Source organism: Chinchilla lanigera, unplaced genomic scaffold (assembly GCF_000276665.1).
Source record: "Chinchilla lanigera isolate Chin_1 unplaced genomic scaffold, ChiLan1.0 scaffold00009, whole genome shotgun sequence".
NCBI classification, from domain to species: domain Eukaryota; kingdom Metazoa; phylum Chordata; class Mammalia; order Rodentia; family Chinchillidae; genus Chinchilla; species Chinchilla lanigera.
Genome location: NW_004955410.1, coordinates 25,312,266 through 25,326,536, shown reverse-complemented (window position 1 = coordinate 25,326,536; position 14,271 = coordinate 25,312,266). Strand labels below are relative to the sequence as shown.

Here is a 14,271-nt window from a genome sequence, read left to right as displayed (position 1 = left end):
GGGTATGCTGGGTGTGGTGGCACATACCTGTAATCCTAGTGCTGGGGAGGCTGAGGTAGGAGGATCTTGGTGACTTTGAGGCCAGCCTGTGCTACATAGTGAATTGAAGGCCAGCCTATGCTACAAAGCAAGACCTTGTCTCAAAAAGACAAACAACAACAAAACAAAACAAAATGTAGGTTACTACATTTTTCGTTTTTCTCATTTATCCCCTCTTTTCCTCCGCCATCTGGATTATATCCCTTTTATGGACACAGACCAGATTTTATTGTTCTTTTGCCAATAATGCCAAGTAAGAGAAACATTTTGCATTTTACTCAGTAAGTGCTCAGGGGTTTTTGAATTATTAATGTTGTAATTTGATTATATGGTAATACTGACTTCGTATATAAAAATATTTGAATGCATTATCCCCTACTACGACCTCCCAGTTTGTGTCTTATTTTTACCTAGTCCTATTTATTTGTTCCCACTCTGGTTCTGGCATGCTATAGTGTGAACAAATTGTATGAATTTGAGAAGAGATGAATGATAAATTTGTCAACTTGAGGTCCTGATCTAGTGAATAAGCAAAAAGCCCTTCCAACCACTGTGCAACTTATGAGGTAGTTGTAAAATAATCATATCAATGAATGCCATTGAGATAACTTCTATGGTTCAGAATTTTTACAGCAATATTTAAAAATCTACCACCAGGCTTTATAATTTGTGCCTTAGGTGTCAGGACTAAATATACTTTAATTTACTGAGGCAAAACTGAACATATTTATATTTTGTGTTTATATTTTGTAAAAGATGGTACAAACATTTTAGTAAATCTTATTTCCAGCCAATAATTGCTGTTACAGATTTCTGCTCCTTACTACATTTAAAATCATTCATTTGTGGTATTTTTATATTTAATGAAATGCATAACTTAGATTAATAAATTCTTTAGGATTCTTAAAAAAAAAAATGCCGATGAAATTTTTCTAAGCCAAGTTTACATTCATCAGTCAGTCTTTAAAACCATCTAAGGATGCTGTTGTGGCTCACAGTTGTGTTATAGCTCTCTTCTGACAGTTTGCCTTGGCAACCCATACACCTCGTCAGCACAAGCCCTGAGGTTTTCCTGGTAGGTTGTAAAAAGCTGAGGAATGAAAAGACATAACAGAGAGGAAAAGCATGGCAAATGGAGGCTAGAGTGGGCTGGTGTATTTTGGAGAATATAAGTGAAATTTAGACAGGTAAATTATAGTCACATTTTAGGGTGGATGAGAGTTGGAAGATCTGATAGGTCTATGTTATGATGTGTTCAGGAGAAAAGTGGTGTTTCAGGACGATGAATGTGACAGTAACATGGAGCCAGGAGCAGGGAGGCTTCATGAGCACCCCATGTCAAGGCGGTAAAGGCCGAGGCTCAGAGTGTTGCTGTGGAGATGGAAAGCAGATGGTAGATTTGACAAGCATAATGAAGAGTGAAATTTATTCCTTTATTCAACAACTATTCATTAGATATTATATGCATTTATGCTAATAATATCTGAGTTGAACTTTGGAATTACTAGCATAATTTTAAATGACTTTTATTTGAAAATATATGACTTCAAAAGTAAACTTTAAAATTATACATACTGATGAAGTTTTTCAATTTTTCTGGGGATTTGTGATATTAAAAATAATTATTATAGACTTTTAATCTTCCCGTGTACTTTTATAGTTTATTTGAGTAACAAATTGAAAGCAGCTACTTAGTCACACGTGTAAGAAATTCTCTGGCAGCCAGGTGTGATGGCTTGAACATCTGGGAAGCTGAGGCAGGAGAATCGAAAGTTTGATCCCAGTCTGGTCAATTTAGGGATTTAGTGAGACTGTGTCTCAAAATAAAAGATACAAAAAGGGCTGGAGAGGTAGCTCAATGTGAGGTCATGGACTCAATCTCCAGTACAGCACACAAATACACACAAGTCACTTAGAGGGCTTTACTCTTAAGGAAAACTTAACATTTTGGCAGGTGTGATGGTGCATGTGTGTAATCCCAGCTACTGTGGAGAATGAAGAAGAATCACTGTTTCATAAACAAACAAATAAATTTTAAAAATGGAGACCGGATGGGGAATTATAGAGCATTTTCATAGTGTGTATGAGGCTCTGGGTAACCTTTAGTACTGTTTTTTTTTTTTAAGCCTATATTTACATTCTTAAATGCTTATGAATGTTCTAGTGCATAAAAAGTCATTTCTTTGCAGTCTTGTAATGCTAACCATCACTCTTATCATTTGAACAGCATGTAAATGAGATTTCTACATCAAGCGGTGCTTGAAGTAGATTGTGAGGCAGTTTAAAAGAGATTGAAGAGTACTTTAAGTTCAAAGTTATTTTCTCTGGTTAAAGCCAATGACATAAAATATGTATGAATCCACTCAAAGAGCCACATTAACTATTCTAATAAAAGAATATTTTCCTTGACTAGTGTTGATTAATATATAAAGTTTGCATTTTAGAATATAAGCATAAGAAGAGTGAGACCATGAAGGTAGAAATCATATTATATATAATATGATTTTTATGTTATGATTATATAATATGATTATGATTATTATATAATATGAATATGATTATATAATATGATTATATTTATAATATGGTTATTATATATAATATGATTATGTAGGAGAAATTTAAGCATGAAAAAATGTACCACTAATGGTATTGTCTTTATTATAATGATCAAAATTACTTTTTTTCTTTGCTTCATAACTGTAAATATATTGCCCACATCATTGCTTTCACTTTTCTCTCTGCTAGTTAGGTCCCTGTGAGAATCTGGCTGTCAAGCTGGGCACAGTGCTACATGCCTGTGATTGCACCTGCTAGGGAGGCTAAGGCAAGAGGATTGCAATTTTTTAGCTATCCTGGGCATCTTTGTGATACCCTGTCTCAAAATAAAGTGAAAAGTAATGGAAATGTAGCTCAGTAGTAGAGTGTTAGCCTAGCATGATCGAGGTACTGGGTCCAAATCTCAATACTGCAAGAAACAAAACAAACAAAACACCTGGCTTTCAATGATTTCATTCCATTGAAATTATTTTCTTTTCTGTATCATCTTCCTGGACAATCAGATTCTTCATGGTAATTAATTCTTATACACATTTGCTGCTTTCCTCCTTGATAGTTCTTTTATTATCTGTTCCAGAAGTTTGTATTTTATTGACCTACCTTGAAACCTCCCTTACCATAGGCCCAAATTCCTTTCCCATAGTAAACATTTTTATCATGGATATTTATTTAGTTTGGAGTCCATACTTAGATTATATCCACTTTGGGAAAAGTCATTTATTGCTACAGCAGTAACAATTACTTCTACATGGATAGCCTTATAACATGCCTGTAGCTCTGATACCTTACCTTTCCTTTAGTATAACATTTTTTGGTTTCAGGATGACTTTTATTGACTGCTGTGATTGCCTGCTATAAAGTCATGTATAATATATCAATTATTTGCAAATATTCTCTCTCTCCTAACATTCTAACAACTTTGACTAAAGTCATGTGTAATATATTGATAAATTATATTCCTTTGGATGGTTAATCAATGGGATAAATGTTATATTAAAATCTGACAAGGAAATTCAGGGCCCAAGCTAGCAGACATTTTAAAGTTTGTTCATTTATTTATTCACTGGACAAATGTTTCTGTTTCTATTATGTGTGAGCCAATTTAATAAGGCTACATTGTAACTTAGATGCTTAAAAGTGAAATGAATAATTACAAGTTAAGAGTGACGTGATCGGGAAGCAGTTTTTAATAAAAAAGGTCTTGCAATTTTGCTGATTCTAAGCCTAATGTGAGCTGTTTCTATGAGACTTGATGGTTGTGGAAAGATATAAAATTTTAGGTTTCCCTGGTAGAACTGTTGTATCCTGGTAGCTTGTTAGATTTCTTCTGAGTTAGTATATTTACAGTAGTACTAGATATATTTACCATTTCTGCCCATGCAAAGTGACTTCTAAAAAAAACCCTTGTATCTACATGAGTCTAGACCGTTGGTCTCAAAGGTTGGATCAAGGTGAGACATATGCCCCAAGGACAGCCAATCTATGCACTGGCCAGTCAGTGTGTAGTCAGGCTCAAATAAGGAACTGGCACAATCAGAGGTTTATTTCCAGAATTTAGAGTTGTGAAATTGAGAAATACAAGTTTGGTACAGAAGAGAGTGTGGGCCTGGAACTGAATGGTCAAGATAGGCTTAAATAACCATCACAGGCCATAGGCAGGGATGTTAGAAAACTGTTCAGCAAATAAAGAATGCAACACACGCACTGAACAAAGCAGAGAAGTCATAGTAGATGCACTACCTTTAGAAGACGGAGATCTACATTCTGGTTTCTAGGTTTTAGGTCCAATTTTCCTGAACCCCTTGTTTTACTACTGTTCTTGCCTTTGGATTTCTGCAAGATTATTTGCAGATATTCTCTGTCTCTGTCTCTGTCTCTTTTTCTTTCTCTCTCTACCTCTCTCTCTCTCCTAGAATTCTAACAGCTTTGACTAAAGTCATGTGTAATGTATTGACAAATTCCTTTTATATAAGAGCAACCAGGTTGGTGAAATGAGGAACAAACACATACCTCAGTGGTTCAGCATTTTTTTAAAAAACATTCTATACTATGGTTTATGATGAGTTTTATGATTTGTGGTTTCCTGATAGACTGACAATGTGTTTCTAGGTGGTTTTATACAGTTACCAATCTTGTTGATTCTATCTCTTCCCTACTTTTTGTGGAATGAAGGTTTTGTTAAGCCCCCAAATTTATGATTAATTTGAGGGCATGTATTATAAGTAGACTGGTGCCCTGGGTTTTGCTATGAAATTGATAGAAATCATCCCTTCAGAAAACACCAACATTATGAAAGCAACCTATATATTTAGACTGTACTGTACTTTGAGACAACATTGGTATTGGACATAAGCATTTTATGGTCATCTACAAAAAGACCTTTCTGTGAAAATGTCTAACAGTATAATAAGTTTTGTTATATATTACATATTTTGCTCATTTTGCTTTTGAATAATTTATTTTTTCATATAGATGTAGGATGAGCCAGGATTTTAAAGAATCTTCTAATTTATACCCTGATTTTTATGAGTTTTGCTTAAATAATCCTAGACAGATTAAAAAAGTCTATCATAGTATTAAAAAGAACTTTGAAACTTTAATGTTTTATCTCAATAGTACATATTAAACTGATATTCTCAATAAGAGTATTAATTATTCTGTCAAACATTAATTCTTTATTGCATTGAGTTTTATAAGTTATTATGTTGTGTATCAAAAGTTTTAAAGCTATTATAATATAAAGCAGGAAAATAAAAATGAAGCTTAGGGTTAGGGTTAAAAATTTAAGTAAAATGACTTGACATCTCGGAAATTCTGGGGAGCGAGCATCAGGATATATATGCAGTAACAGTGTTTATACTAAATGAATAAAAGCTTTCATAAACTATAGTGACAATTATGACATGTTTGTTCCATTGATTATGCATAGTATTTATGATGATCATGATTAATAGTGAGTTTTGTGAATTATTCAGTGGCCGTGGACTTCTCTAAACTTTGAATTCTAGCTAACTCTTTCACAATGTCTTCCATTATTAACAACAGGGATCAAGCAAGAGAAAATATTAGTGTAATGAAACCACCTTTATTGGACAGTTTAGACACTGAGTCCTAGTTACAATAGGTTTTATTACAAATATTCAGAGGAAAATCTAACTCCTTGATGGCAGAGACTATGCCTTTGATCAAACTCATATTCTGCAATAGGAGTTGACATAATGCTGTGCACGAAGGTGATATGTCCTAAATGTTTGATTCAGATGATATAATGGTTATTTATTTCTGCTTACATCTTCAAATGTAGTGGCTTCAAATAGCAGCTATTTATTATCTCTTACAAATAAGAGGTTGAATAGATTTAGCTGAGCCAATCTGAGTAGCAGAGCTGCAGGCATCTGAAGTTTTTACTTGGCTGGTGTGTCTGAGATGCTTCAGTCATATGGTTGGTGCTTAATTCTTCTCTCAGCTGGCAGCTCAATAAGAGCCTCAGTTCTTTTTCATGGAGCCTTCCATGGTGGTTTGGGCTTCATACAGTGTGGCAGCTGGATTCTAAGAAGGAGAGAATCCCACATGCATGAATGTTGAATCTGTGGATTTCTTAAGGCCTAGCCTCAGAGGCTTTTAGTTGCATGTTGGATTCTTACATTGAGTTTCCTGTAGTATTTTTCACATGATTATATTTGGTTTATGGATTTTTGGAAAGAATTTTATATCATATATGATATTCATATGACATTACAGCTGATATTAACCTTCATATAGGCAATATTTGCCAGTTTTCTCTACTACACCTACTGCTTCCCCCTTTTCATACTGTTTTCTTTGTAAGTGAATCACTATGTCCAGCTTGCCCTCAGTGAGGAGGCAGGTACTAAGCTCTTCCTCCTGGAGGAGAAAGAATTCACATTTAATATTGGGAATTCTTCTGTAAGGAAGATATATCTCTTATTCATATTTACTCATTTGGGTGGCCTCACCTCTTTATTTTATACTTTATATTTCAATATCACATTATTAAAAATACTGTATTATTTGTTTTGTTGTTCAAGTTGTCCCAGATTTGCCTATTAGGCATTCATTCAGGTTGGCTCAATATTTAAGAGTATGGGGTGCCCGTGCTCAAAATGTTTGAGAACATCTTACATAACAAACAGCTTGCATAGGTTATGATCATAGCAGTTTGGAAGAGTGATAATGAGCTAAGGTCATTTAGAAATGGTGAGCGATAGAGCAGGGCAGGGGCAGTTGAAGTGGAATTGATTAATAACAGGAACTTCAAAGCAGTGTTGGGTGGATAGTTCAAGGGGAAAGAAGGAGAATGATCTGGAGTGGTAAAATGGAGGATGGAAGCGACCTACTTTACCTCTAGGCCTAGTAGTTTCTTTCAGGGCTATGTGAGGAAAAGCACTCTTTAAGAAGGTTGCATGCAGTGAAAGCAGTGTCTTCTGAGAAGACAGCAACATTCAGAGAACTGGTGAAGGTTTTGCTGATACTACACTGTTGGTTCCATAGGCCACTGTGGAGAGATTTCCTCCTTCCACAGTTAGGATGGGACAGGAGATAAGATCCAGATAGAGGATGTGCAAAGAGTTAGGAAGATTTATGTATGAAAGGTAAGTGTCATATGGGAGTCTGTAGTTGTTTTTGTTTTTGGTACCTGACATCCATAAGGATGAAGGAAGTTATGACTTTAATCCTGGAGAACCAAAGGCAGACAGTTGTGCTTAAGCATTTCTCTGACTCCCCCTTGAGCTCAGCAGGAGACAAAGAAGTGAGGCGAGGGACAGTTTTACTCTGAGTTTGTATGCATGTTAAACCAGTGAATATTCCTGTGATTTCAGCTATAGAGAGAGAGCTCCCACTTGATCTCTATCAGGTGAAAAATAAGGAGCCTGGGGTTGACTTGTATTACTAATGTGTAATATATACACAAGAAAATGCTCAAATGATGAGCGGTTAAACTTGGTGAATTGCACCAAATGTACACACTATAGCTGTTGGATCAAAAAGCAGAATATCACTGGAGCCCAAGAGATAAGACCCTCAAGAGCAGCTACTGTCCAAACTTATAATAAAATTAATTTTGCCTATTCTTGAAGTTTATATAAGTATAATTATAGATGATGTATAGTACTTTGTCTGTCTTCTTTTATCCAAAATTGTGACACTGACCTAGTTTTAATTTGTTCATTCAGAGACATATTTTGTTGTATTCAATGCCATGTGTGCTATACCATATTTTATCTGTTTTACTCTTGACAGACATTTGGTTTATTCCTAGTTTTTGGCTGTTTAAAAATTATTGTCCTGATGAACATATGTACACATTCCTATTGGGTATATGTTAATGGATGAAATTTTTGGATGCAAAAATTATTATAAGTTTTTATTTGCATTTTAAAAGTTAATCAGGCCGAGGATATGGCTCAAGTACCTGCCTGGCAAGTACAAGGTCCTGAGTTTGATTCCCAGTACCAAAAAAAAAAAGGTTAATCCTCCCGGTAGTCCTTTGGAATTAAGTTCTGTGATGATCACTTTTTCACTGATGAAAAAGCAAGTCAAATATCTTACTCAAAGTTATACTACAGGTAAGCAGTAGAATCTGGATTCAATCTTCGGCAGTTCTACCTCAGTTTCTGCTACATTATAATGCTGATAAAAGTTAAGAAACTTATGCATTAGAGAGGAAGTTTAAATACAGAAAAAGTTTTCCTTCAGGAAATAGTTTCTCAGTTTACTCCCACCTAGATGGATGGGTGAAAAAATGTATTGTACTTTAATAACATTTTGTTTAAGTTCAAAATGTTTTACATTTCCTTTAGCTTTCTTTTTTCCGATTTATACTTAAGTAAAGCCTAGTCTTCTGAAAAACTTGTTAAATATAGGTCATTACTTGAATATTAATCACTTTTACTTTGCTAAATGAATATTAAGTTGTCAAGAAACCAAATGGCTTGCAGTTACTATCGTAAGGAACTGAGAAGTAAACACATTGTTACTTTAATGCTTTCTATAAAGTCAGCTTTGGGTGCATCTCTTTTGATATTTTCAAACATTGAAATATTTGCTATAATTTTCAGATGAATGATCTCTTTTGAAATTATTGAACTAAAACTATGGAAAAATTTTTAGTATGTCTTACAGCTGGCATTCCTGAAAGCTGAATAAAAATTGCAGAGCTGATTTCATCACTTTATGATATTTATGCTTTTGTCAAAATTTTTTGCATTTTAAGACTTGTTTGTACACATTTGTCTTGAAATGAATGTAGTAAGTTACTTTTGAGATACTTGAATTTTACAAATAAGTAACATTTTTATAGAAGTATGTCTATCTATAATAATCTGTGAGTGAAATGAATTCAAATTTTTAAGAGTTTTCTATGTTTAATTTTCAGATTGAAGGCGTGGAACAGATGTGGAAAGATGTTCACTTCAGAGAGAGGGGTTGTGGAAGAATGGTTGTCAGAATTTAAGGTACTATTTCCTGTTCTAGTATAGTACAAAGAAGGTTGGCCTGGGTTTAAATTTCAGTGGCTTTTTAAATTTTATATAACTGAAGGGCCAAATAGCCGTGGGAGAAGTGTGTTCTAACATGTCTCAGTAAGGATCTGTTTACACATAGTAATCTTTTCTGGGAAGTTCCTTTCTTCTGAGTGGTTCAAAGGGTTTACCCATTTGTTTATTTTCTCTCTTTCATAGCAGTACTGCTAAGAATAGTTATGAATGATGATGTCATTCTCCAATGTCTATAAGTTATTTATTGACAAAATGTTTCTTCCATGGAGGGTGTGGTGGGCAGTGGAACTGGGCAGGACTGACAATGAGGCAAAAATGGGAAGATACTTCCCAGCTTTCCACTAGTGAATCCTTTTCTAGTTGGCTCATCCAGTGGCTGTATAATGAGTACATAATCTTTGAGTAGTTGATAAAGAAAATGAAACATATTTTCTTATCTCAGGAACTCTTCTGTGTGATAGCTAAAACTGTGTTCCTTAAACCATCTAATTCCTTTTCTCTACCCTTATGTGTCATATAGTTAGCTGAGTGTTATGGTCTTAAACCAGAGAAGTGAAGAGTTTGGGCTACAACTTTTGCCTTGATTTTGTCCAGCTCAGTCAGCCCAAGACCTTAGAGGACAAACCTACAGTCTAACAATGTCAGGCTTATTGGCTTTTAGCAGGGAGGGAGACTTGACAGCAGGTGTGTAATGGGACACCTCACCAAACAAAGAAATTAGTATAGAATTTGGAAGAAGGATAGGTGAAATTTAAATAAAGCAGTATTTTGATGGGCTCAAAACAAAGCAGGGATGTGTTAACATCTGGTCTGGACTTCAGAGTAGGCTTAGGGTGCTGTTGTCTTGAAAACTACAAAGTTAGCATAGACTTGGCATACTGTATTCAGAAACCATTTCTCTGAAGATCTGTACTGTGTTGGAAATCAAAGCTGATTCTCTGTGTGAAAGTGACAAGAGGGACGTGTTTCATTCTTACTGATATATGTTTAAATAACAAGATTTTTGATAATCTATGATTTTAGATAACAGGCCTTTTCAGTGAGTAAGAATACAATAGTCATTCTAAATAGGAGGTTGTTATAACGTTATCAGTTACATGTATTCTTGGGAGAAGCAATGTTTCCTGTAAATTTTTATGTGATCTTATTTGTCTCTGTTGTCTAATTCTGATGGATGGCTGGTAGATTTTTACTTTCCTGGGTTTTTTAGTCATGAATTAAAAAGCTACCATTTAGTAATGTAGAATGTTTACAAAAGTGTGTTATATACTGTATATAGTGCTTCCTACATATTTTAATAGTTAAAGTTCTGTGAGGTTTTTTCCTGCTTATGTTATCTTTGTAAATAAGCATTTGAGAGGTTTTAATGCCTTTTTTCCTGTTTCAAAAATCTTTAACATAGTTTACTATGTATTATCACTTGGGATGGGGCAGGTTGATGGAAATTTTCAAGTTTAATAGCTGAGTACCATTTCTTCTAGGGCATTCTTATGTTTAATGTTGAAGTAAAATTTGCAGAAGCAAATATAGCCAGTTATTCATTCTTTAAGATGGAAGATGTGGAAAGAAGACATGTTAAGTGGTAGGTCATAGGGAGGGGCAACTGTTAAGTCAAATAACTGAAAATTGTATCCTCATCAAATACTGAAGATGATGATGATGGCTTCCCTTTCCTGCCCATCTGTTTTTTTTCTTTCCCCCTCTGGCTTGGCATGTAGCTACCTAGGAAGTGCAGTAGGGTGGACTGAAGAGCAGGGCAGCTGTATTGGCATAGTGTGTGTGCCCTTGTGTCTGAGGAAGTGGGTGGCCTGGTGAAAGGTTGTACAAAACCCAGCCGGAGAGGCTGTGTTGGTAGATTGATTAGGTTACGTTGAGTAAAAAAGTATATTGAGGATAATGGGAATTAAGTTTCTTTTTGTCTGAGAGAGGAATTACAAACATGGAATGGGAAATGTCAAGAAAGAACTCTTAAGATTTTAGGTTGATATTAGAAGAATAAATATGAATGCATGGGTTCCAAGTATGTATATAATACATGTACATGTGTCTGTTCATATGTACATGCATATATTTCCTAGCATTGTTCACAGAAAGGACCTAGAAACAATGATACTCCAGTAGCAAGGAATATAGCAAGCACTTGGTTCCCATTTCTGCTAAAAGAAACCAGAGTAGAAAAAATAAAAGTATTATCTAAGTAATATTTTATCAGTAAAACCTGTATTATCTATGTGGCAATATTTTACTTATTAAATTTTTAAATAAATTTAATGCAAAGATAAGATAATGGTTCCACTGAGAGGAGGGAGTAAAATCATAGGCCACATTAAATAAAAAGTAATTTAATTTAGTTGCTCCAGCCCCAGATAAACTTAATTTTCAAACAATATCTTCAAGTGTAAGTTATAGCCCACTCAAGGGAAAATATTTCTTATTGCTTGGTTAGTTTGGTGGGCATTCCTGAAAGTCATTTGAGTGTTATTCTGAATTAAATCAGTGTGTGTTGAGTTTAGTTCTGTGTTTGATAGAAAGAACAAAATTGTCAGGCTAAATCAACAGAAGTAATAAAACGTAGGAAATTGCTTAGAAACAAATCTAAGTATTTAAGAAATTAGAGTAACTTGTCTTTTGAAATTATTTGTGATATTAAATTAGATATTTTAGTTAAATTATTTAAGAAAGGAAGTTTTGGGGTATGTATGTATTTTTAGATGATCCTATTTGGTGGTTTATCTTTGGAACATAAGACTGGATTCAGCAGGTCCATCCTTTATTTTTCTACTATAAATTTGTACTTTAGTGTAATAGTAGCCTGCTATGCATCTCAATACCTTTTCCTGAGGCATATAGGAAGCAATCTATGTGTTTACTCACTTAGTATGATGAACAGCAAGGAGTGTGCTCATGTGCAAAAGTGTCAAAATAGGATTTGGACCCACCTTTATGCTCTGTCTAACTGGTTTTGTGTGTGTATACCCAAGCATCACAGAGGGTCCAACAGACCCACACCACTCCAGGATTTGTTTTTAAAAAAAGTTTCCTTTTGATTTTTTTCTGGTAGAAGTAGCCCAGTTCACTACAGTGGCACATGAAAAACCAGATTTGCAAGTTTTGGAGAAGATCAAAAGTGAATCATCAGATTACTCATGTATGGATGTTGAAGATGATCCATTATGGTAAAATACATGCTTTCATAAAAGAAGAGTGGTGTGGGTGTATGATGATGATGACTTTGATGTTGGCTTTGTGAGCCAAAGTTCCTGTGACAGTGAAATGGAGCAAAAATTGACTAATACAGAAACAGGGAATGCAGACCTCCTTAATTACGATGACCAAAAAAACAGCAATGTAAGTGCATATTTGACTACTTGAAATGTTGTGAAATAGCCATGCAACCAGATAGAACAATCCAGTGTTAGAACTATGTCTTAAAATATAGTGAAGGTCTACTGCTATTCAGTGTTGGAAATTGTAACAGACAAAATGCTAGAAGATGCTGTGAAATGCACAAAGGCTGAAAGCAAGTAAAATGTTTTATATGGACCAATAGCCATATTCAAAAGTGTTTTTATTATGAAACCTCACTAGCTGAACTGAAAGCATTCATGGATCTACTGTAGCACAGATTTCTCATAGTGATTGCAGGAATGTAAAAGACCCATGGAAAAGTGATGGGTCAAAATATAGCATAAAAATTTATGCCCTTGTAGATGCAAAGACTTATTGTTCTTTCAGTTTAGCCATTTATCCTGGAATTCAGCTCTCCCCTCCTTATTTGTATAGTAATAATCCAAATGATGTGAACAGATTTGTTCTCATCTCCTAAACTAATCAGAATGTGACATTCAACAGTTGGTTTACTGGTTTCCAAATGATGTTACATTTGCTAACACAGCACAAGGTGACCAGCAGAGGAACAGAGCAGAAATTCCAAATGACATGTTGCAGTTTCAGGGGGCTGGGGATTTAGCTCAGTGGCAAAGCGCCTGCCTGGCAAGCGCAAGGTCATGAGTTCGGTTCCTGGTACCGGAGAAAAACCAAAAAAAAAAAAGAAATGTTGCAGTTTCAAAACAGAGAACTGTATAAAACAGTCTTTGAATTTGAGAAACATGTAACATTGGCCTCATATATGGCAAAGAAAAGCAAACTGGTACTACTGATGTTAACACATCACCATGATGGAAATATTGATAGGAAAATCTCAACAAAACAGAAGCATAGTATAGAAACTTTCAAAAACAAAGCAAAATGTGGAATAAATGTTGTTGATGAGTTATGCAGCAGCTATGATGTCACTTTAAACACAAAGCATTGTTCAGTGGTTGCGTTTTACTTGATCCTAAACATGTGTGGCATAAGTAGTTTGATAGTCTATAGAGAAAATGACAAAAGCAAAATATCACGGAGAAGTTTTCTTAGAGGATTGGGACTGGAGCTTATATGAACTCATTTACAGCAGAGGAAAAACAAAATGTTTCTGCCCAGGGAACTACACAAAAAAAATTGTGGAGCACACCCGTGAGCTGACAGGTGAACACAAAGACCTACTATGACAACAGGAAAACAAAAAAGATGTCAACTGTGCCCTACAAGAAAGTACAGGAAAACAAAACATAAGTACTATCATTGTAAATGATATTTATGTATGGAACATCCAGTTGTCAGGTATGAAGACTTCTTGGGTCTGACAGTTGAAGCAAAGCTTACTTTTGTGGTGGACTTTTGTTTGTATCTACACTGTAGTTTCACATAGAGTTTTATTTTTGATGTTATCTTTTAGGGTTTGTAAGCAAGTAAGCAGCTGATGTGCAAATGTTGGTGTTTATTCTACGCACTCATTACATATTTGATATTTTATTGTATTGATATCTTATTTCCTTGCTAAGTGCATGTTGTACAATATGGTAGGAAGAGCTGGATGTGGTGGTGAGTGCCTGTAATCTCAGCACTTGGGAGGCTGAGGCAGGAGATTTCTGTGTTTGAGGCCAGCCTGAGTGCCAAAGTGAGTTCAAGGCCAGGCTGAACTACATAGTGAGACCCTGCATCAAAAAGTAAAACAAAAGAAACAAACAATATAGTAAGAAGCTCCAGACAAAACAGGAAGAGAAGAGAGGTGACAAGACTGCCACATAGAAAAGGAAAGCTAAGCACACAT

At 35.0% G+C, this 14,271-nt stretch overlaps 1 protein-coding gene across 4 annotated transcripts in view; it reads left to right on the top strand.

Moving 5' to 3' along the window:
- Window positions 1-14,271, top strand: part of Fam126a (family with sequence similarity 126, member A) — a 67,753-nt gene that overhangs the window by 15,576 nt on the left and 37,906 nt on the right. For 2 of the 4 annotated variants that reach the window (XM_005377384.2, XM_005377389.1), the window contains exon 2: window positions 8,996-9,074. In XM_005377384.2, the coding sequence (XP_005377441.1) occupies window positions 9,024-9,074 (51 nt within the window). In that variant the 5' untranslated portion in view covers window positions 8,996-9,023. Of the gene's footprint in view, window positions 1-8,995; window positions 9,075-12,252; window positions 12,293-13,682; window positions 13,782-14,271 lie in introns of those variants that run through there. The other 2 variants (XM_013510581.1, XM_005377387.2) reach the window with 2 other exon arrangements.